Raw genomic sequence first — 24827 nt, 5'->3', positions numbered from 1 at the left:
ACACATCACTCTGGTGAGTGTAGACCCGGTCAAAAAGCGCTTCGGGAGCCATCCACTTAACAGGAAGGCGGCCCTGTAGACAGACAAAAGTGAAAAGTCAAACAAAGCGATTAATCAACTTTCATTTCTGGCCTGATCAGCATTTTTTACGTCTTTTGGGAGATTGTTACTCAAAGAGAATCAGGAGTGCCTGGGAAGAGTCATTCCCCGAGAGGAACATTCACAGAGCAAGGGAGCCGATGAAGAAGAGGTCTTGGATATTGCGGAGTATCTCTCTTTGTGCTATTAAAGCACTGACTGGTAGGCAAAACTATCCAGTCTGCCCCAATCGATATGTGTTTGATGGCTTGGCGACTTATCTGTTTAGTTAAGTGAACACTTGAATGAGTCTTTGCGAAAATGTATATAGCCATTTATCACAGGGGTTAACTTCTAGACCACAGATGTCAAAGTCAAGGGCCGGGGGCCAGATCTGGCCAGCCACATCACTTTATATGGCCCGCGATAGCAAATCGAACATGTCAAGTTCCATGATGCTTGCTAAAGTCAGAACCAAATTTTCAAATTGTCATATGTAATCCACAATAACAGTCATTATTTTTGACTTCTGATTTTAAAACTAGTTATTCATCAATTTGCTGTGCGCTATGTAGGTAAGATGTGGAGGGGATGAAACATTGATATGCTTTCCCAAAATTCATAACGGCCATCCAAGGGAAAACGGAACTACAATGTGGCCCGCGACAAAAATGAATTTGACACCCTTGTTCTAGACCCTTCTGAAATAGATGAAAATTCACAATATAGAGCGATTAAAAAAGAAAACTTTCTTTCAACAAAAACAAAGTCTAGATTAATGCATATCAAATATTGTATTGCATGATGAGGTGTCTTTGCCTCTTCTTGCTTGATAATTGGCAGAAAAGTGTATCAACAATTGTGGCTCTCCTTTCCCACATACAAAGGCATTATAGTAAGTATATTGTTAAAACGATTGCTTAAAAAAATGTGACAGCAAAAGCCTGAACAATGAACCGTGACACGGCTGTACTAAAAAATACATTATAGCCACATTTAGATAACAGAATTACTACACAAAAAAAAAATAATGTTTGTATGCCGACACACTAAAATAATAAACACAAATTAAACATTAACAGCACAACAATGGCAGCTCTGTCTAAATGTCACATAAGCGATCGCCATCATTGTCACGGCTGCCATTGCTATAATCATCATTACTCTCAACATCACTGCATACCGTTGTTGTTGTTGATAGCTTGTTCTCAGCATGATCGTGCATTGGATGAAAAGGCAAGCATGCATACGAAATGAGGGCGCGCGGACTGGGCTGCTCTGCGGTGGGAAAGAAAGACACCACTGGGCTGCTATGGAGTTGTCAATTATGTTTAAACTGCTCCCCCTCTCACTGTGTCTCTCTTTTTGGCTAATTGTATAAGTGCCTATGAAACTAAAGGAGGGAGCGGGATAAACAAGGCAGTCTACAGAATCCCGACATTCATAGACTGCCTGGGAACCTGCAGCTTCTGCCAAGACGCTGCAAATCCAAGAAGAGAGTGAAAAAGAAAGATGAGGGAAGAGAGTGAATTTGGATGGGTAAATAAATCACAGTTTGTAGCTTCCCAAGACGAGGCCGTCCGTCAAAGAGCACGATGCCATGTGTGCAACATGCAGGTCGATGACTCACATTGGTTGTCTTTTTATAGTAGTCGATGTTATGGACATCACGGGCCAAACCAAAGTCAGCGATCTTCATGACGTTGCTTTCTGTGACCAGGACATTCCTGGCTGCCAGGTCTCTGTGTATACACTAGGATGGAGAGAGTGAGAAATTCAAGGGTGGGGGTGAGGTGGGGGTAGGGGGGGCACAAAGTGGAAAAAATGAGGGCAAGGGAAGAATTAGACATTTACGTCACTCTCCAAATAAATGAACTCTGAATCTCCTGGCCACAGGTCGCACTGCCCTGAATGCCATCACACGACAAAGTCGGCAATTCTGTGAACGTGTCTGAAATGTTCCTCTTTTGCCACATGCCTGGTCAGACACAGATCTGTTGGTCACGCATGTGCAAGAATGTGTGTGTGTGTGTGTGTGTGTGTGTGTGTGTGTGTGTGTGTGTGTGTGCGTGTGTGTGTGTGTGTGTGTGTGTGTGTGTGCGAGAGTGTCACATTCCAACAGTGAGCGGGAGCTAGAAGGCTGTCTTTGGACAGCATAGCTGCAGTACTATTGTGGAAAAAAATTACAATTCCTCCACACAGAGAGGCCTTTGTCATGGGATGAGACACAATGAAGAGGTTGGCCAGAGGGGTGACATTAATGTTTTTAAAAGATAAAACCCCCACTGTGACTCACAAGTGCCGGCCATAGCAAAAGCAATACAACACAATAGCTGTGCCCCCTCCCCTCAAATTCTATTCTTTGTAGCCAGTAGGTGGCCTTTTGCTTGTGGAACACATCGTACCTTTTGGGATGCAAGGTACTCCATGCCCCGTGCCACTTGATAAGTGCAAGAGACCAGATCTTTGAAAGTGAGCTGTTCGTCAGAGACACGGGCAATGTCGTAGGAATACTCCATTCCAGGAGGTCGGCGGGCTCGGAGGTACTCCCTAAGGTTACCTTTGGAGGCGTACTCCACGATCACATACAGGGGGCCTGCATAGGGGGGAAGATGGCATTTACTTGTTGAATGTAGTTGAAAAACCTCAAAATGTCAGTGCACTAAAGAAAAAAAAGCTCGGCGTACTCCGAGAGACACGGACACAAACTTAGTTTGCCTTTGCTTACCATCTTGTGTGCAGGCCCCCAACAGATTGATGATGTTCTTATGTTTACCGATCATCTTCATCATTTCCATCTCTGACACCAGGTCAGACAGGTCTTTTTCGGTGGCGTCGTCTGAAAGCAGAAGAAGAATCATCGAAAGTTGCACTGGGGAAACAAACACGCCTACGCCTTGCCTTCCTTCTAACCCTTGACTCACAGCTCATTGTCAGCCAGTCGGACAGCACCTTGTTTCGTAGTGTGCTTTGATTAAACGCAGCTGACAGACAATGTGAGCTACAGTTACAACGGGGAGGCGGGGATCCTCACGCAGACTACACGAGCACCTTTGCGGTGCCAGGAGGAGGAGAAAAGAATGACTTAAAGATGCTCAATCTCGATTCCTTATCTGCTGCACAAGCTCACTTTTCACAGGAGAGTGGTTGGATCCACAAAGCCGGAATGGCATTGCCCGAATTCCTCGGCCTCAGGAGCTGAACGAAAGAGCCCATTTCTATAGGCGGGGTTGGTCTGCTGCTTTACCTGATCCTACCCCAGCACTGCCGCTGCTTTCATTAATAACAGCGGTGTGACTTGCGTCTTTGTGTGGCCGCTGAATGAGCTTCACCCAGCTGCTGCTCTGGGGTCGGCTATGTGACCACTCCTCATCCTTACCTCGACCACCCGCCATCCCCATAGGTGTCCTTCGGCAACCACCACCAATAACAAATAATAATGACTCCCCCAGGCTCCACTTTCCCCTGCAATGAACTCTGACCGGAGCATATATCACATATGAAATGTGCTCAAGTTGCCCGCTTAGGGTGAATTGGTCTCCTCGGCATCCTCGCAGTCAGAGTTTTGGTCCAAGTCAGCTGTTTATAATTACAACCCAAATACCTGCAGGACCTACTCACCTTTCAGCATCTTGACAGCGACAGTTAAGGCCTCTTTGGGTTTGTCTTTATCAATGCCGAGAGCTTCTGCCATGACAACTTGGCCGAAGCAGCCCTCTCCGAGTGGTTTGCCCAGAGTCAACCTGCAGCCGCACACAATAAAGCACAGACGGGGCTCTGATTAGCAGTTGATATACAAACAAACAGACACCATCGATTCACGTGCCAATTCAGTCCTACTGGATGAAATTGAGTGTGCGTGCGAGTAAAAGAGGCCAGGAGTCACGCTTGCTTGGTCCTTGAATTTCTTTTTTATTTAAATTTTTTCATCAGCTCTAGTTTTGATCAGATAATGAAGGTGAGTGCTTATTTGGCACAGGTGACTGCTTTAAGACCAGTTGGTAGAAAGGTTGACGTGGCAAAAATCTGATGAAGCCCACAGATGAAGGCACTCACTTCCAACCTGTTTATCATGCTTTGGCATGAGCTAATATCCACTTACTTGTGGCATTCCATAAGCTCTCTCAGCCCAGACACATTCACTTGTGACGGGTGGGCCGCTGCCAAGGTACTGCCACACCGGCGGACCTCACTTACAGTTCCACATGGAAATGTAATTACCTATGTTTAGTATGCCATATTGTAAATGTAAACTACGTTACAGTGAAGTATCGTTCACACATGTAAGCTTTTAGTTGGAATCGTGTGGGTAGCGAGAAAATACGGGAGAAAGATTTTCACTGACACGGTCAGCCATCTATAGTTTGGGTTGCTCGACTGTTTGTTTTTGTTTTTCTTTATCTTTTGATTGACAAGTGTCGCTCCCACCTCTAAGTTTCAGCATCTTGGCTATGTAAACGCTCAGTGCAGGCCAAGAAAGGTCCGGGACCTGAGGCCAGGAGCCTGCTACAGTAACACAATCCCCTATCTGTCTGCACATGATCACCACACTCAATGGCCACCATTCTGTCCATACAGCCACACATAATTGATGTTATTTTTTTTCCCTCCGCACAAGCCCGCAGACATTTGCATTCCTCAGCATTCTGCAATTCCAACATGATCCCTTGGGCTTTGGGTGACAAGAGCAGTATAAAGGCCCAAAGTGGCATATACGGACATTGACCCTACCTGAAAAAAAAGTGTCTCTGTGTTTATTAGACAAGCAAAAATAGGTACGATGGTAAACTACATGTATATGTTCTTGTTTGGAGCGGTTCAGTTTCCAGGCCTGTTCTTTTTTTTTATTGGGGTTATAATATAATGGCTATTATCAACAGCAACAATTACGCAGTAGACAGTGCACTGTTATACTGTTACAACCGTGATAAAGCTCTTTTCTAGTTTCTAATTAACAGTAGAAAAGGGTGACCGGGTTGCTGCAATGTGGAACTTAAATTATTTGCAGTGACTATTTATTTTCTGGATAACATTGCATGCTGTGTGTAATTTGTGGTTTGTGAATATCACCTCAAAAGATCCAATGGGATTAAATCAAGCGAAACAATTGAATCGTAGCTGGTAATAAATACGATTTGTGTTCGATCGAATCTGCTGACCTGTCTCTGACAAACTCCCATCGCGGATCCTCTGGAAGGTCGTACTCAGGAATTGGGTCATCGTGCGCAGAACTGCGGCGTGTGGTGATGCGTACGAGTGGCGTGTTTGAGTTCATGGAAGCACTGGAGTCAGCCGACACCTACAGGTACAAAGAGATTGGCTGATCACCACTATCTGAGTTCAAAAGACAGACAAAGCTCTTGGCCATCACTAGAGGAGTTACTTTCAGCACTTCTGTGTTGCTTCACTACTGTACTTGTATTGATCTTATCAGCAATGTTTGCACACACAGCATATTACCGGTAGTTTGCTTGATTTCAGAACTTCCTGCATGGGTAATCATTCTGTGTTGATTTCAAGTGAACACCAAGAATGTGTGAGAAGCAGCCTTCCGTGTATCTTGTTTTCCCTTTTTTCTCTCTAAATTCATCTTACCTCGAGACAGGATTCAGTTTCTCTGCAGGTCCAACATTTTTTTTGTACCTTTTGACTCCACTTAAAGGAAAAGCATGACTCAAACATACACATTCACATACTGTAGTAGAGTTGACTTGCCTTAGACAGTAGCTTTGAGATGCGTGCTTCCAAGTACAGACCTTTAAATGTGGATTATTAATATGTATTTAAATGTTACCAACCACGCATCTTCTTTTTTTTTAATTGTTGAAGTAAAGTGTATTCTTGTCTTGTGCTTGCGTGTCTGTTTTGCTCCTCTAGAGGTGTTAGGTGCCATAGAACTCTTTATCTACTTTCTGTTACCTGGCGGCGCAGTGGGATCTGTTTGCTTAGTTTGTGAACTGCGGGTTGGCCACTAAAGTCCGGCTTTTTGGCTGTGTTCCTCATGCGGCACACCACCACGATGCCCACCATGCAGGCGATGAGGAAGACACCTGCGCAGTAAATTGCGATCTCTACATAATCGGGAGAAAGGGGCTCCATGTTTTTCTCTGCAGCTGAGGTAAAAAAGGTGGGACAGTGAGAGAGAGAGAGAGAGAGAGAATGTTTGATTAAAGGAAATGTACTGATCATTCTTGCACACCGTTGCACATGGATGTTCCCCATTCAAATCAACACACACGGACAAACACAGACACGGCTGCTCAAGGGGTGACTCATGTAAATGTAATCACCGTCAACCATAACTTAACTCGCTCTTCTCCAGGTACCAGCATGCCGAGTGTACCATGTAAGCACAACAAGAAAAAGACAATACATGCCTCAGTTAGAGGAAATCGACCCCAACATTTTCTTTCCAGTAATATCTTCTATGCACCCCCCCTCGTCGAAACACGGCATCCTGATTAGTATTGTGTTTGTGGAATATGAGTTGGGCAGCAAAATCAACCCATTTTTTTTAGCATTTTTGACATCACACTTGCAACTGATATGGATAAAACTGATTTTACAGCTTAAACTCATATCCCACAAACACAATATTAATACAATACTGTGTTTAGACTTGTGGTGGTGCATAGAACATATTATTGGAAAAATATTCGGGGGTTGACTTCCCCTTTAATTTCACAAGCGAAAGAGTGCAAGAATATGAATTTATGGCCTTTGTGGTTTGTGCTTCCAAGATGGATTCTCAATAATGAATGAACCCTCAAAATCATAAACGTGGTCATTTTTAATATGAAGCCAATTAAGAAGCACTCCTGCCATCCACATGGGGGTAACAACATACAACGTACCCAAAGTAGGAGGCTGTTGGTAAATGCAGTTGAGAATAATTCTCTTTTGAAGGATAATTGAGGCCACAATAAAAAGAGAAATAACATTAATGTAGTGCTTGTAGTTCTTTCACAGGAAAATACGTCACAACACTGACGATGGTGTCGGGGTGACAAAATATGTTGATGATTCATTATTTCATTTGTAAAAATAATGTACTTGTGAATTTAGAACTATATTAAGCATATTTCATCTCATTATGGCATCACTATTTTCATGAAATTACAGTATTGTTTACTTTTTTTTAAACTTGACTACAATATTCCCATAAGTGCATTGCTTCCTGTTTTCCTCTTTTCACTGAGGCTCTAATACTTATTTGTAATGGCTCACCTATGGTAACAATTTGTATTTTTTGCGAACAAAAAAAATTGTATGCGATTTATTTAATATCTGTGACAAGTGACATTCCTGTACTTCATTTTGGTGTATACTGCTGAAACCAACTAGTGTGTGTGTGTGTGTGTGTGTGTGTGTGTGTGTGTGTAGCAGAGAACAGATATAGCATGACAAAAGTTGAACAACAAACACAAACAACCCAGCACTTGCATACATGAGGGTTTTTTTTTGTGGTTTTTTTCCCCATAGGCTGAGTTTGGGCTCTGATAATTTAGAAAGTCAAGCCAGATATCATGCACTAATTCAGCTTTGACTTTCACTCTTTATTTCAAAATGAAATAAAGACTCAAAGAGACAACAATTATCAGAGCCAGGAAAAGAGTGAAAAGGAGACATGTACTGACAAAAGGTTGCTTGAATTGCTCAAGACCAAAATATGGCACCGGCATGCTAATTTCAAGGAGCAAGAGAGATGTGACAGAGTGGAAGGTGAGAGACAAATCCTCCCTTCCCTTTGGAGACTGGAGACACTCAAGCTGCTCTGGGAGCTCCACTTCCGTCCCCGAGTTGTAGTAATTTGTCTACAAACGACCCTCTTATCTGCTTTGCGCTTTCAACAGCTTTCCAGTCCAGATCATATTCAAGAATATATGGCCCTTGTTGCTCTTGCATGACGCTATCTTGGGTTACGACCATGCACGTTCATCTGAGTTACTGAATACTTGAGCTATGTGCCTTCTACTCCAGAGGGAAGACTTGCCTTCTCGACACCAATGATCCAAATATGTTGGACCATACTGTTGGAAGAAATGGAAGGAGAGGACAGTTAAAGAGTGTATTTACCTGGAAGAACCGTCAACCAAGCAGTGTGATAGGAGAGCCCAATAGAATTACCCGCCAAGCACGTATACTCCCCAGCATGTTCAAATGTTACATTGGGCAAGTAGAGAACTTCTATCTCCTTATCTGTGGTGTTTACACCCGCGGTCTGGAGAGAGGAAGAAAGAGGAGGTGGAAAAGAAGAAGGAGAGGGTAGATAAGAGGGGTGGGGGTGGGGGGATGGGTAAAAAATGAGGGGGGACAGAGAGGAGAAAAAAATGAGACCCAAAACACCAAGAAAGAAATAAAAAGATGGTGTCCAACGATGAATTCCCTTCTACAGCAAAGATGTTGGGTGGATGAAACAAGGTGGGGGTGTGGTTCAAACACAAGAGTAAAAAAAGAGCCCAACACATCACCAAAACATGTGAAATTAAAGGCAAATAAATCAGATAAAACATCCCATAGCCATACTACGAGACTATAAAATGCCTACATTTGAACGGGCACATGCACACACAAACACAGAGAGCATGGAGTGAACTCCTACATACACTACGTATTGACACAGCAGACTCGACAAGCGATAACAAATGTGTGTGCTGTGACAATGTTAGTGTTTAGGCAGCTCCGCTCAATGCTTCCGAGGCTGAGCCACTCTCAGCAGCTGCAACACAAAGGTGTAGCATTAGGGGAGGGACGGTCGTGAGGACCCAGGATCACCAAGAGACCACCAATAGGACCGCCACAAAATAGCAGGTCAGGGTTGAAGCCCAGGAAACCACACCAGGAGAGGAGGGAAGACCGGTCAGGTCTTTGGGTTACCTGGGATGACAGTCAGCCAGCCAGATTGGTTGGCTTCCCCTATATAATTGGAGACTTTACAGATATACTCTCCAGCATCTTCCGGCGTCACGTTGGTGAGGTTGAGCACCTCTGCGTTGGAGCTGTTAATGCCTGAACGCTGAAATCCACACATTATGACAGGACAAGGTCAACAATAGAATCATACAGACGTGCTAACATGACGACAACGGCTTCAATGAACTGCACAAGTAGGATAAGAAGAAGATATCGGGAGCCACGATAGATACTGTAAAACCTGTTAATGTAACACATCGGTGAGAAAAGAACAACGCCATCAGTTCCTTGCGGCCACTGTAGAAAGACTGGTAGAGAAAGGGGGAATAATTTCATTCCAATCCGGAGAATACAAGAGGTGATGTACCTTTAGCACTTTGACATAAGGGTTCCCATCGGGACCATAGCGACTGCCGTTCTGAGTGATGTGCTTCAGCCACTGAATGTGAGGTTGGGCGTCGCTGTACACTTTGCAGACAAAGCGGGCGTCTTCTCCAACATAGACGGACGTGTTGGCGGGCAGGCCGGCTTGGAGAATGGGCCGGTGAGGAGACCGCTCTGGACAGTGGGAAGATTCTTTTTAGTTTCGACTCCGAATGAAACAGACATACACAAATACAGTGGGTAGAAAATGTCTACACCCTTTATATGTTACAAACAAATGAGACCAAAATAAATAATTGAAAAATAATTTCCATACTTTTTCACCATTAACGCGACAAACAACATGTGCTAGAAGTGGTCAGCTTGGTGGGAATGTCTATCAGAAAGCGAAATGTCTTGAAACCAGATGGTAAACATCTTTAGATCATGTATTTCATTTTAACGATTACAGTATCTCCAGGACTTCCTGAGTTCTGTGTACAAAGATTTCCTGGTGAACTTGGATGGACGGAAACAACGACTGCTCTCTTATCGGAGAATAATTTGGAAGCCGAAGACAAGGCGGTATATCCTTGAAGGAATTCACGTTGGAGGAGGACTTCCATAAAGTTAGGCGTTTAAGCGGCATGGCAGTCGGAGAGTTATGCTTGCATGTGTGTTGGAAAGCGAAACACCTTTGCAGCACCCCCCACATGTCCTGCTATCTGCATTCTTCTGCAGGCAAACATTTGGACTGCAAATCCAAACAGAGCGAGACCTGTTGAACAATGGCACCCTTTCAAACTGCACCGGGCCGCCGCAAGCGTGCTGAGGAGCCCACCAACCCCCACACTGACAGCAACCACTCGCTGCCATCAGGCGCACACACACACACACACACACACACACACACACACACACACACACACACACACACACATACGTGTTTTGGTGCATTTTCAGGACGTCCGTTTGTTCACCCGACATATGGGTACATGCCTTTCCCGTGGTCCTACAGGCTCCAAAAAAATATGGTAACCATGAAAAAAAATCAGGAAGACAGCCATCTACTCAGATTTTGGCTAGGACGTAATTTTTTTTTGATTTATGACAAAACTACTACATATGAGGACATTGACAGGTTTTTGTGTATTATGGAGACAGTCACCTCAAACACACTACCATTTCATGTTTTTGTGAATTTTGAGCCCCCTGGATACACATCATTTTCAAGTATATATGACTTATGAAGACCAGCTAAGAGTAAAGTGTGTATTTTTAAATTGACTCATGTTACATACCAACAGTATATGTTAGGCACATGTGTCCAATTGTCATGCTCGGGCATGGGGAGAACTCTACAAAGGAAGGATGCCCAGATTCAAACATTCAAATATCAATTGCTGAACTGTGAGGCGAATGTGCCAAACAGTCGTTATACCCGTCATCCCTCAAATATTCACATTAATAATACAAGATAGTAAAATAAGCTGTGAAGAAGAAGAGACGGTTAAATATGTGGTCAGTCCACTTTCTTATTTTTTAATTGCTGACAATATGAAATTATGAACACAGAAAACATGCCACCTCCTCTCCATGACACAAAGCACTGCAATAGATGAGGGTTGTTTGAACTGAAGAAGATTATGTCAAAATGTGAATACTGCGATGAAGAATTTTTAATGAATCTGGCCATATATTGTGCCATGTGTGTAGCAACTTCTTTAGCTACCGTTAGACAAAAGCAACTTTTCAAAAAGTATTGACATTCTTGAAATAGGATGAATTCAAATGTTTTAGGGTTTTTCCGAAATATCACCTCAAACCTAATAAGCCTATCTTTTGTGAGAAGTTTGTATATCGTACGTACGTTTATATACAGCAGGAGTGTCCAAGGTCGGTCCTCAAGGGCCGCTGTCTTTTTGTTTTCCAGCTCTCCCAGGATGTTCTAATGCTGCATCAGAGCTGACTGATGAACTGATCATCTGAAACAGGTGTGATGCAGCCGGGAGAGCTGGAAAACAGGCACGACAGTGGCCCTCCAGGCCCAGATCGGGACATGCCTGATATACAGTATAATTTACATGTTCATACATCTTCAAGGATTTTCCAAATTGCTCTTGAAGATCATGAAACAACAAACGTGAAACACAGTATCCAACAACAAATATGAAATCCATAATTGACCATCCCACCCTAAATGCACCATTGCTATTGCTTTAGTTAACTTGAACTGAAATGTACCCAGATGTGCTCGCATTTCAATGGACTAGCCATTCATTTCCCTTTTTAATGCAGTTATATCCTGTTGTGGATGTAGTTTTTGATGGACACCCAGCCTCTGTCGTTCAGAGCTGCTGGCTCTGCGTGGAGACAGGACTCACAGCTCGTTTTACCTGAAACTTTATGGCTTGTTATGAAATCAAACATGTCGCTCAACAGCCTTCACTTCATAATCTGTCCACGTGCGTCTCTTATTCCCACCTGTAAAAGAAGGCATTATTTATTAAAAATGGAAAAATAAAATAATCAAAATAAGATATTCCAGGAAATAATGAGAATTTTGAAAATTTGAGAATTTTGAGAATTTATCTCTCATTCCATTCATGGTCTCCAGAGGGTTCAGTCAGGTCACTTGGTGTCTGGAACATAACATTACGGTGTCAAAATATTCAGCATTCTTCATTCTGACCAGTTAAAAATGAATAAACATTAATTATCATTGAACATTGCTCACGGGAGAGTTTGGGATGAATATACCACACTATAGAAAGTTAACACTGTTCAGTTCTGTGGAACAGCAATATGGGGACATTCGAACACAGGCTCTCCAGAGTTAGGTTAAGACAAAAGTCATGTCACCTGAAACACACTCAGGTTTTTCAGGTCTGAAGAAATATGAGGACATGACGACTGAAATCATGGAGAGTCCATGTTTCTGATTTATAACTTCTCCTGTGTTTGTCAAAGAAAGCTGAAAACTCAAACCTAGTATATAATGATAAGATGTAGTAACCTGTTGTAAGGAAGAAGTGGATCTTCCACTCCTTTCTTGATCTTCAAAAGGTTTCATCAGGATCGGAACACTTGGTGTCTGCAACATAGCAACAGTGCAGTGTCAGAAATATTCAAATTTATTCATCCTGATTAGTTAATAAATGAATAAACATTGTTATTCATTGAACATCGCTCACAGGAGGATTTGGGATTAATATAAGACACTATAGAAAGTTAACACTGTTCAGCTCTGTGTAACAGCAATATGGGGACATTCGAACACAGGCTCTCCAGAATTAAGTCCAGACAAAAATCATATCACCTGAAACACACTCCGGTTTTTCAGGTCTAAAGAAATATGAGGACATGACGACTGAAATCATGGAGAGTCCATGTTTCTGATTTATAACTTCTTCTGTGTTTGTCAAAGAAAGCTGAAAACTCAAACCTAGTATATCATGATAAGAAGTAGTAACCTGTTGTAAGAATGAAGTGGATCTCTCACTCCATTCATGGTCTCCAGAGGGTTCAGTCAGGTCACTTGGTGTCTGCAACATAACATCACGGTGTCAAAATATTCAGCATTCTTCATTCTGACCAGTTAAGAAATGAATAAATATTAATTATCATTGAACATTGCTCACGGGAGAGTTTGGGATGAATATACCACACTATAGAAAGTTAACACTGTTCAGTTCTGTGGAACAGCAATATGGGGACATTCGAACACAGGCTCTCCAGAGTTAGGTTAAGACAAAAGTCATGTCACCTGAAACACACTCAGGTTTTTCAGGTCTGAAGAAATATGAGGACATGACGACTGAAATCATGGAGAGTCTATGTTTCTGACTTATAACTTCTCCTGTGTTTGTCAAAGAAAGCTGAAAACTCAAACCTAGTATATCATGATAAGAAGTAGTAACCTGTTGTAAGAATGAAGTGGATCTCTCACTCCATTCATGGTCTCCAGAGGGTTCAGTCAGGTCACTTGGTGTCTGCAACATAACATTACGGTGTCAAAATATTCAGCATTCTTCATTCTGACCAGTTAAGAAATGAATAAATATTAATTATCATTGAACATTGCTCACGGGAGAGTTTGGGATGAATATACCACACTATAGAAAGTTAACACTGTTCAGTTCTGTGGAACAGCAATATGGGGACATTCGAACACAGGCTCTCCAGAGTTAGGTTAAGACAAAAGTCATGTCACCTGAAACACACTCAGGTTTTTCAGGTCTGAAGAAATATGAGGACATGACGACTGAAATTATGGAGAGTCTATGTTTCTGACGTATAACTTCTCCTGTGTTTGTCAAAGAAAGCTGAAAACTCAAACCTAGTATATCATGATAAGAAGTAGTAACCTGATGTAAGAATGAAGTGGATCTCTCACTCCATTCATGGTCTCCAGAGGGTTCAGTCAGGTCACTTGGTGTTTGCAACATAACATTACGGTGTCAACATATTCAGCATTCTTCATTCTGACCAGTTAAGAAATGAATAAATATTAATTATCATTGAACATTGCTCACGGGAGAGTTTGGGATGAATATACCACACTATAGAAAGTTAACACTGTTCAGTTCTGTGGAACAGCAATATGGGGACATTCGAACACAGGCTCTCCAGAGTTAGGTTAAGACAAAAATCATGTCACCTGAAACACACTCAGGTTTTTCAGGTCTGAAGAAATATGAGGACATGACGACTGAAATCATGGAGAGTCCATGTTTCTGATTTATAACTTCTTCTGTGTTTGTCAAAGAAAGCTGAAAACTCAAACCTAGTATATCATGATAAGAAGTAGTAACCTGTTGTAAGAATGAAGTGGATCTCTCACCCCATTCATGGTCTCCAGAGGGTTCAGTCAGGTCACTTGGTGTCTGCAACATAACATCACGGTGTCAAAATATTCAGCATTCTTCATTCTGACCAGTTAAGAAATGAATAAATATTAATTATCATTGAACATTGCTCACGGGAGAGTTTGGGATGAATATACCACACTATAGAAAGTTAACACTGTTCAGTTCTGTGGAACAGCAATATGGGGACATTCGAACACAGGCTCTCCAGAGTTAGGTTAAGACAAAAGTCATGTCACCTGAAACACACTCAGGTTTTTCAGGTCTGAAGAAATATGAGGACATGACGACTGAAATCATGGAGAGTCTATGTTTCTGACTTATAACTTCTCCTGTGTTTGTCAAAGAAAGCTGAAAACTCAAACCTAGTATATCATGATAAGAAGTAGTAACCTGTTGTAAGAATGAAGTGGATCTCTCACTCCATTCATGGTCTCCAGAGGGTTCAGTCAGGTCACTTGGTGTCTGCAACATAACATTACGGTGTCAAAATATTCAGCATTCTTCATTCTGACCAGTTAAGAAATGAATAAATATTAATTATCATTGAACATTGCTCACGGGAGAGTTTGGGATGAATATACCACACTATAGAAAGTTAACACTGTTCAGTTCTGTGGAACAGCAATATGGGGACATTCGAACACAGGCTCTCCAGAGTTAGGTTAAGACAAAAGTCATGTCACCTGAAACACACTCAGGTTTTTCAGGTCTGAAGAAATATGAGGACATGACGACTGAAATCATGGAGAGTCCATGTTTCTGATTTATAACTTCTTCTGTGTTTGTCAAAGAAAGCTGAAAACTCAAACCTAGTATATCATGATAAGAAGTAGTAACCTGTTGTAAGAATGAAGTGGATCTCTCACCCCATTCATGGTCTCCAGAGGGTTCAGTCAGGTCACTTGGTGTCTGCAACATAACATCACGGTGTCAAAATATTCAGCATTCTTCATTCTGACCAGTTAAGAAATGAATAAATATTAATTATCATTGAACATTGCTCACGGGAGAGTTTGGGATGAATATACCACACTATAGAAAGTTAACACTGTTCAGTTCTGTGGAACAGCAATATGGGGACATTCGAACACAGGCTCTCCAGAGTTAGGTTAAGACAAAAGTCATGTCACCTGAAACACACTCAGGTTTTTCAGGTCTGAAGAAATATGAGGACATGACGAGTGAAATCATGGAGAGTCTATGTTTCTGACTTATAACTTCTCCTGTGTTTGTCAAAGAAAGCTGAAAACTCAAACCTAGTATATCATGATAAGAAGTAGTAACCTGTTGTAAGAATGAAGTGGATCTCTCACTCCATTCATGGTCTCCAGAGGGTTCAGTCAGGTCACTTGGTGTCTGCAACATAACATTACGGTGTCAAAATATTCAGCATTCTTCATTCTGACCAGTTAAGAAATGAATAAATATTAATTATCATTGAACATTGCTCACGGGAGAGTTTGGGATGAATATACCACACTATAGAAAGTTAACACTGTTCAGTTCTGTGGAACAGCAATATGGGGACATTCGAACACAGGCTCTCCAGAGTTAGGTTAAGACAAAAGTCATGTCACCTGAAACACAATCAGGTTTTTCAGGTCTCAAGAAATATGAGGACATGACGACTGAAATCATGGAGAGTCCATGTTTCTGATTTATAACTTCTCCTGTGTTTGGCAAAGAAAGCTGAAAACTCAAACCTAGTATATCATGATAAGAAGTAGTAACCTGTTGTAAGGATGAAGTGGATCTCTCACTCCATTCTTGGTTTCCAGAGGGTTCAGTCAGGTCACTTGGTGTCTGCAACAAAACATTTCGGTGTCAAAATATTCAGCATTCTTCATTCTGACCAGTTAAGAAATGAATAAATATTAATTATCATTGAACATTGCTCACGGGAGAGTTTGGGATGAATATACCACACTATAGAAAGTTAACACTGTTCAGTTCTGTGGAACAGCAATATGGGGACATTCGAACACAGGCTCTCCAGAGTTAGGTTAAGACAAAAGTCATGTCACCTGAAACACACTCAGGTTTTTCAGGTCTGAAGAAATATGAGGACATGACGACTGAAATTATGGAGAGTCTATGTTTCTGACGTATAACTTCTCCTGTGTTTGTCAAAGAAAGCTGAAAACTCAAACCTAGTATATCATGATAAGAAGTAGTAACCTGTTGTAAGAATGAAGTGGATCTCTCACTCCATTCATGGTCTCCAGAGGGTTCAGTCAGGTCACTTGGTGTTTGCAACATAACATTACGGTGTCAACATATTCAGCATTCTTCCTTCTGACCAGTTAAGAAATGAATAAATATTAATTATCATTGAACATTGCTCACGGGAGAGTTTGGGATGAATATACCACACTATAGAAAGTTAACACTGTTCAGTTCTGTGGAACAGCAATATGGGGACATTCGAACACAGGCTCTCCAGAGTTAGGTTAAGACAAAAGTCATGTCACCTGAAACACACTCAGGTTTTTCAGGTCTGAAGAAATATGAGGACATGACGACTGAAATCATGGAGAGTCTATGTTTCTGACTTATAACTTCTCCTGTGTTTGTCAAAGAAAGCTGAAAACTCAAACCTAGTATATCATGATAAGAAGTAGTAACCTGTTGTAAGAATGAAGTGGATCTCTCACTCCATTCATGGTCTCCAGAGGGTTCAGTCAGGTCACTTGGTGTCTGCAACATAACATCACGGTGTCAAAATATTCAGCATTCTTCATTCTGACCAGTTAAGAAATGAATAAATATTAATTATCATTGAACATTGCTCACGGGAGAGTTTGGGATGAATATACCACACTATAGAAAGTTAACACTGTTCAGTTCTGTGGAACAGCAATATGGGGACATTCGAACACAGGCTCTCCAGAGTTAGGTTAAGACAAAAGTCATGTCACCTGAAACACACTCAGGTTTTTCAGGTCTGAAGAAATATGAGGACATGACGACTGAAATCATGGAGAGTCTATGTTTCTGACTTATAACTTCTCCTGTGTTTGTCAAAGAAAGCTGAAAACTCAAACCTAGTATATCATGATAAGAAGTAGTAACCTGTTGTAAGAATGAAGTGGATCTCTCACTCCATTCATGGTCTCCAGAGGGTTCAGTCAGGTCACTTGGTGTCTGCAACATAACATCACGGTGTCAAAATATTCAGCATTCTTCATTCTGACCAGTTAAGAAATGAATAAATATTAATTATCATTGAACATTGCTCACGGGAGAGTTTGGGATGAATATACCACACTATAGAAAGTTAACACTGTTCAGTTCTGTGGAACAGCAATATGGGGACATTCGAACACAGGCTCTCCAGAGTTAGGTTAAGACAAAAGTCATGTCACCTGAAACACACTCAGGTTTTTCAGGTCTGAAGAAATATGAGGACATGACGACTGAAATCATGGAGAGTCTATGTTTCTGACTTATAACTTCTCCTGTGTTTGTCAAAGAAAGCTGAAAACTCAAACCTAGTATATCATGATAAGAAGTAGTAACCTGTTGTAAGGATGAAGTGGATCTCTCACTCCATTCATGGTCTCCAGAGGGTTCAGTCAGGTCACTTGGTGTCTGCAACATAACATTACGGTGTCAAAATATTCAGCATTCTTCATTCTGACCAGTTAAGAAATGAATAAATATTAATTATCATTGAACATTGCTCACGGGAGAGTTTGGGATGAATATACCACACTATAGAAAGTTAACACTGTTCAGTTCTGTGGAACAGCAATATGGGGGCATTCGAACACAGGCTCTCCAGAGTTAGGTTAAGACAAAAGTCATGTCACCTGAAACACAATCAGGTTTTTCAGGTCTCAAGAAATATGAGGACATGACGACTGAAATCATGGAGAGTCCATGTTTCTGATTTATAACTTCTCCTGTGTTTGTCAAAGAAAGCTGAAAACTCAAACCTAGTATATCATGATAAGAAGTAGTAACCTGTTGTAAGGATGAAGTGGATCTCTCACTCCATTCTTGGTTTCCAGAGGGTTCAGTCAGGTACCTGTCACTTGATGTCTGCAACATAACAACATTACGGTGTCAAAAGTTTCAGCATTCATCATTCTGACCAGTTAAGAAATGAATAAACATTATTTCTCATTGAACATTGCTCACAGGAGAGTTTGGGAATAATGTACAACACTATAGTAAGTTAACACTGTTCAGCTCTGAGTAACAGCAATATGGGGACATTCGAACACAGGCTCTCCAGAGTTAGGTTAAGACAAAAGTCATGTCACATGAAACACACTCAGGTTTTTCAGGTCTGAAGAAATATGAGGACATGACGACTGAAATCATGGAGAGTCTATGTTTCTGATTTAGAACTTCTCCTGTGTTTGTCAAAGAAAGCTGAAAACTCAAACCTAGTATATCATGATAAGAAGTAGTAACCTGTTGTAAGGATGAAGTGGATCTCTCACTCCATTCTTGGTTTCCAGAGGGTTCAGTCAGGTCACTTGGTGTCTGCAACAAAACATTTCGGTGTCAAAATATTCAGCATTCTTCATTCTGACCAGTTAAGAAATGAATAAATATTAATTATCATTGAACATTGCTCACGGGAGAGTTTGGGATGAATATACCACATTATAGAAAGTTAACACTGTTCAGTTCTGTGGAACAGCAATATGGGGACATTCGAACACAGGCTCTCCAGAGTTAGGTTAAGACAAAAGTCATGTCACCTGAAACACACTCAGGTTTTTCAGGTCTGAAGAAATATGAGGACATGACGACTGAAATTATGGAGAGTCTATGTTTCTGACGTATAACTTCTCCTGTGTTTGTCAAAGAAAGCTGAAAACTCAAACCTAGTATATCATGATAAGAAGTAGTAACCTGTTGTAAGAATGAAGTGGATCTCTCACTCCATTCATGGTCTCCAGAGGGTTCAGTCAGGTCACTTGGTGTTTGCAACGTAACATTACGGTGTCAACATATTCAGCATTCTTCATTCTGACCAGTTAAGAAATGACTAAATATTAATTATCATTGAACATTGCTCACGGGAGAGTTTGGGATGAATATACCACACTATAGAAAGTTAACACTGTTCAGTTCTGTGGAACAGCAATATGGGGACATTCGAACACAGGCTCTCCAGAGTTAGGTTAAGACAAAAGTCATGTCACCTGAAACACACTCAGGTTTTTCAGGTCTGAAGAAATATGAGGACATGACGACTGAAATCATGGAGAGTCTATGTTTCTGACTTATAACTTCTCCTGTGTTTGTCAAAGAAAGCTGAAAACTCAAACCTAGTATATCATGATAAGAAGTAGTAACCTGTTGTAAGAATGAAGTGGATCTCTCACTCCATTCATGGTCTCCAGAGGGTTCAGTCAGGTCACTTGGTGTCTGCAACATAACATCACGGTGTCAAAATATTCAGCATTCTTCATTCTGACCAGTTAAGAAATGAATAAATATTAATTATCATTGAACATTGCTCACGGGAGAGTTTGGGATGAATATACCACACTATAGAAAGTTAACACTGTTCAGTTCTGTGGAACAGCAATATGGGGACATTCGAACACAGGCTCTCCAGAGTTAGGTTAAGACAAAAGTCATGTCACCTGAAACACAATCAGGTTTTTCAGGTCTCAAGAAATATGAGGACATGACGACTGAAATCATGGAGAGTCCATGTTTCTGATTTATAACTTCTCCTGTGTTTGTCAAAGAAAGCTGAAAACTCAAACCTAGTATATCATGATAAGAAGTAGTAACCTGTTGTAAGGATGAAGTGGATCTCTCACTCCATTCTTGGTTTCCAGAGGGTTCAGTCAGGTACCTGTCACTTGATGTCTGCAACATAACAACATTACGGTGTCAAAAGTTTCAGCATTCATCATTCTGACCAGTTAAGAAATGAATAAACATTATTTCTCATTGAACATTGCTCACAGGAGAGTTTGGGAATAATGTACAACACTATAGTAAGTTAACACTGTTCAGCTCTGAGTAACAGCAATATGGGGACATTCGAACACAGGCTCTCCAGAGTTAGGTTAAGACAAAAGTCATGTCACATGAAACACACTCAGGTTTTTCAGGTCTGAAGAAATATGAGGACATGACGACTGAAATCATGGAGAGTCTATGTTTCTGATTTAGAACTTCTCCTGTGTTTGTCAAAGAAAGCTGAAAACTCAAACCTAGTATATCATGATAAGAAGTAGTAACCTGTTGTAAGGATGAAGTGGATCTCTCACTCCATTCTTGGTTTCCAGAGGGTTCAGTCAGGTACCTGTCACTTGATGTCTGCAACATAACAACATTACGGTGTCAAAAGTTTCAGCATTCTTCATTCTGACCAGTTAAGAAATGAATACATATTAATTATCATTGAACATTGCTCACGGGAGAGTTTGGGATGAATATACCACACTATAGAAAGTTAACACTGTTCAGCTCTGAGTAACAGCAATATGGGGACATTCGAACACAGGCTCTCCAGAGTTAGGTTAAGACAAAAGTCATGACACCTGAAACACACTCAGGTTTTTCAGGTCTAAAGAAATATGAGGACATGACGACTGAAATCATGGAGAGTCCATGTTTCTGATTTATAACTTCTCCTGTGTTTGTCAAAGAAAGCTGAAAACTCAAACCTAGTATATCATGACAAGAAGTAGTAACCTGTTGTAAGGATGAAGTGTATCTATCATTCCATTCATGGTCTCCAGAGGGTTCAGTCAGGTCACTTGGTGTCTGCAACATAACATTACGGTGTCAAAATATTCAGCATTCTTCATTTTGACCAGTTAAGAAATGAATAAATATTAATTATCATTGAACATTGCTCACGGGAGAGTTTGGGATGAATTTACCACACTATAGAAAGTTAACACTGTTCAGTTCTGTGGAACAGCAATATGGGGACATTCGAACACAGGCTCACCAGATGTTAGGTTAAGGCAAAAGTCATGTCACCTGAAACACACTCGGGTTTTTCAGGTCTAAAGAAATATGAGGACATGACGACTGAAATCATGGAGAGTCCATGTTTCTGATTTATAACTTCTCCTGTGTTTGTCAAAGAAAGCTGAAAACTCAAACCTAGTATATCATGATAAGAAGTAGTAACCTGTTGTAAGGATGAAGTGGATCTCTCACTCCCTTCTTGGTCTCCAGAAGGTTCAGTCAAGATCCCGTCACTTGGTGTCTGCAACATAACACCATTACGGTGCCATTACGGGACATTCGAACACAGGCTCTCCAGTGTTAGGCCCAGACAAAAGTCATTTCACCTGATCACACTCAGGTTTTTCAGCAACATTACAGTATCAGAAATATTCTAAAAAGTATTCTACAGTAACTGGGAAGTATGAGGGCATGACTGAAATCATGAAAATCAACATTATAGCAACCATAGAGTGTCAGAAATATGTCGTAGTTACATGACTTTTGAATAAATTAAACTTCATACACAGCACAAGCCGGCTCTTTATGGTAGTTACCACTGTACAGCTCTTATAGCTAACAATTTCAGGACAACAGACATGACTGAGTTCAAATAATAAAGACAACACCCGAAACATACTCTTTCAGACTAAAACAATGTAATGACTGAAAAATAATTCCGGTGACCATTCGTTGTTTTCAACTAAGTAGAGACTTTTGATGGGCAGTACAAATTGCTGATAAAAATGTGGATTTGTCAAACAGCTACCACAGCCTTCTTCAATCAGGTGAAATAAGCATTATGAAGGAAGTTTAAAGGCATCTAATTTTCCTCGACTATTACGGATGGTATGCGTTTTTATGAATTGTGATGTTTGGTGAAGCACAATATTTTAACAGAAGCCGAATAATTTCTATTTCTATTTTTTCATCCCAAGATATTCCTAGTTCTACATGGCAATACAATATTCTCAATAATTGAAAATAATGGCTGCTAAACATTTTCTTCAAAAGTACTTCAATTATTTTTGCTCCAATATGATCAATGGCATAAAAAATATGCTGTTTATTGTGAAATTTTTGGGGTAAATACAATGTACGAATAAAATCTGTCGCTGTGACAGGCTTTGGTTGCAGCTCTTGTCATGTGCTTGCGGTAGCCATAAGAATTAGATAGCAGGTAGATTGATAGCATACCTTTATAATCATTGATCCACTGGGCTTTCAAACAAGGCTTGTTGACTCCAGATAAAAGGAGCAGCCTCAGATTCAGGGCTCAGTCTGGTTCTTCTTTGTGACATTATCACCACCAGTAAACATCTACAATGGAAAGTGAGAAGAAGTCAGCCAGACAAGCAAGCACAATATTATGGCAGCACTTATTTTGGCTCAAAAAGTACTGAGCCAAAGGAATATTATTTTCTTCCTCAAAAATACAAAAATTCATTTCATCAAACAATTGCTGGTCAGACTAATAGATTCGGGCAAACCATTTGTCAGGCAGATAACAATGTAAAATTAAAATAGAGTAACACAATATTGTCTTGACCAAATGTACCAACAAAGCTGAATTCTGCTATAATTTCATTGCAAACGTTTGTTTGTTTTTTTCATTGAAACGGTGTACAATTGAATCAGCACAAGAATAAACAGTGTAAATACACCGGGCTTAGCGTAAATGCTAGAAGTGCCTGGCCCACTTTCATTAGGCTACCTGTACTAACTAATTTAAATTAACTGCAATCGAATAAAACAAATACTGCACTGAAATAAACATATGGTACCAAAACCAAGTTCCACAGACTGTGTTGTTAAAGATTTAGAAAAGTTTTCCAGAACCTTGCCTGCAGGACATGTCCACACTACTTTTACTGGAAGCTTATTAGCATGCTAACGATCGAGCTAGCTAGCTAGCTAGCTGTCTTATTGAATGATATTACCTTTGGTGGGCACTGTTAAACACGGTTATATTGAACAACTTCTATGTTACGGTAAGATAAATGAAAAGGAATTGCTTACCCGATGGTCATCCACGCGTGGTCGTGTTTGAGAGTAGGATTGTCTGGCTGCTTCACATGTTGGATTTTGTGTGACTGCTAATTGATGTGACTTATCAGGACGAGGGCGGGGAAAATGTGTGAGTCAGTCCGAAAAAGATGACATTTGAGGTCCTGCACAATGACGTCACTGAAAGTGTGTTAAAAGTGTGTTAAGTACCGAAGTTGGCCACTAGTTTTCCAAATGAAAAGTGAGTCGAAATTTAAACACACTTAAACACACAATTTCTGAAAATTGTGCTCTTTCAGGACATCACTTATTTTTGGTGTGGGAGTATCCTCGTGAGCTCTAGAGTAGTGTAGACTGCGTGGAAATATGAGGACGCGAAAAATGTCCTCATTTTTCCACAGGTCCTCATTGTGAAGGTGTGTTATCATAAAATTGTCCTGAGATGTCATGAATACAAACGCACACACACACACACACACACACACACACACACATTCACATGGAATGACATCACTCAGCCTGAGGCACTGTATTGCTTTTTCCAACAATGCCTGAAGGTAAGTGCAGTGGGCCATTAAAGTTAAAGGTGAAAAACCTCGGAATTCAGAGTTACCAAATTAAGGAATGGGATGAGGGGTAGTCTGCTTGCTTCCTTGATGGTATGTCTGTGTTACTGTATATCTTTCAGCAACGTGTCAGACAAGATGCTGTTCACTCCTCCTCCTTCCCATCCCTATCCTCCTTCCTGCATCGTCATTGTGCAAGTGTTCATAATCCCCCACCACTGTTGTTTTTGTTGTTGTTTTTTGTTTTCTTTTCTTTAACTCCCCATCTAGCAAAAGCAAGTTCACCTTCTCTAAGTCTAAAGGTTTTACGGACAGAGCAAGGGAAACAATGTTACAGTCAAACTTTCCCCACTGTAAATTGCAAGTGACAATAAAAAAAAAACAAAAAAAAACTGGCCAAACCAAATCATTTGTCACCATTTAATGTCCTGAGGAAATGCACATAACCGGAACAATCATGACAGCAGTCACTGGCAAGACATCCTATCCCGCACACAAGAGAGCAATACTGAAGTTGTGGTGGGGGGGTCACCTCAGATCGAAACCCAAGAGAAACGTCTTCCGGTACTCTTGAGCGTGATGATAGGAAACATTTTTATAGTTACATGATACATAAATGTATCTATCAGCTATTGGTAGTAGCTTCATTTGGAAATTTTGAATGGTGAAATGGTCACCGGGTCATGATTTGCAATGGAGGCAAAAGCAGACACAATGCAGGATACTGTATTGTAAATCCTCTCTGAAGTTATTACCCGGCAGAAAAAAACACGGCCACTTGATTCCAGCATTTCTTTTGACTCTCCACGTGTGTCCTTTCATCATGCATGTCCACTCATGGTCATCCAGCCATTATCCTTGCTTCGGAGGGGCCAGTTTGAGCCAGAGGTTACTAGTTTTACCTTGTTTTAACAGCTAATTTTGTGGATCATTTGTGGGGGGACACTTATATGAACAATCTTTTCTTCTATTCCCCCTCCTGTTCTGTTCCAAACCCTCTGCTCTTCCTTTGTGGGCCACATTATAAAGAAGTAAAATGAAGCAAGAGGTTGCAGGGGGCAGTGGCTGTGGAGCCAAGACGTTTAGAGGC

General features: G+C 40.9%; 2 protein-coding genes across 22 annotated transcripts in view; both read right to left on the bottom strand.

Moving 5' to 3' along the window:
* Positions 1-24827, bottom strand: part of fgfr2 (fibroblast growth factor receptor 2) — a 49409-nt gene that overhangs the window by 7074 nt on the left and 17508 nt on the right. For 3 of the 6 annotated variants that reach the window (XM_052080062.1, XM_052080067.1, XM_052080068.1), the window contains 9 exons: positions 9359-9549; positions 8155-8299; positions 5992-6191; positions 5238-5377; positions 3700-3821; positions 2807-2917; positions 2484-2674; positions 1709-1831; positions 3-73 (listed from right to left, as the gene is read on the bottom strand). In XM_052080062.1, coding sequence (XP_051936022.1) covers positions 3-73; positions 1709-1831; positions 2484-2674; positions 2807-2917; positions 3700-3821; positions 5238-5377; positions 5992-6191; positions 8155-8299; positions 9359-9549 — 1294 coding nt within the window. Of the gene's footprint in view, positions 1-2; positions 74-1708; positions 1832-2483; positions 2675-2806; positions 2918-3699; positions 3822-5237; positions 5378-5991; positions 6192-8154; positions 8300-8955; positions 9095-9358; positions 9550-24827 lie in introns of all 6 variants that reach the window. The other 3 variants (XM_052080064.1, XM_052080065.1, XM_052080063.1) reach the window with 3 other exon arrangements.
* On the bottom strand, positions 9556-21433 carry LOC127610225 (cell surface glycoprotein 1-like). 16 transcript variants are annotated; one of them, XR_007964773.1, is made up of 7 exons: positions 21349-21433; positions 20901-20972; positions 19542-19613; positions 18648-18719; positions 17745-17816; positions 16851-16922; positions 15957-16028 (listed from the first exon to the last, which is right to left on the bottom strand). XR_007964773.1 is itself a non-coding variant. In XM_052080101.1 (5 exons), the coding sequence occupies exons 1-5, from the start codon at positions 20529-20531 to the stop codon at positions 11943-11945; spliced, it is 363 nt and encodes a 120-aa protein (XP_051936061.1). In that variant the 5' UTR covers positions 20532-20652; the 3' UTR covers positions 9556-11942. The 16 variants fall into 16 exon arrangements, 4 of the variants coding, with proteins under 4 accessions (XP_051936061.1, XP_051936058.1, XP_051936060.1 ...); XR_007964775.1 differs by lacking the exons at positions 15957-16028; positions 16851-16922 and adding an exon at positions 9556-11996; XR_007964776.1 differs by lacking the exons at positions 15957-16028; positions 16851-16922 and adding an exon at positions 12527-12899.

The sequence above is a fragment of the Hippocampus zosterae genome, chromosome 11 (assembly GCF_025434085.1).
Source record: "Hippocampus zosterae strain Florida chromosome 11, ASM2543408v3, whole genome shotgun sequence".
Taxonomy (NCBI): Eukaryota; Metazoa; Chordata; class Actinopteri; order Syngnathiformes; family Syngnathidae; genus Hippocampus; species Hippocampus zosterae.
The sequence above is the reverse complement of the archived record's forward strand: the minus strand, read 5'-3'. Positions and strand labels throughout refer to the sequence as shown.

Coding starts and splice junctions, on each gene's coding strand:
- LOC127610225 (XM_052080098.1), bottom strand. CDS start 20,531: ATGTTGCAGACATCAAGTGACAGGTACCTGACTGAACCCTCTGGAAAC. Junction 18,270..18,647: donor CCACTTCATCCTTACAACAG/GTTACTACTTCT, acceptor GTTATGTTGCAG/ACATCAAGTGACAGGTACCT. Junction 12,900..17,744: donor CCACTTCATCCTTACAACAG/GTTACTACTTCT, acceptor GTTATGTTGCAG/ACACCAAGTGACCTGACTGA.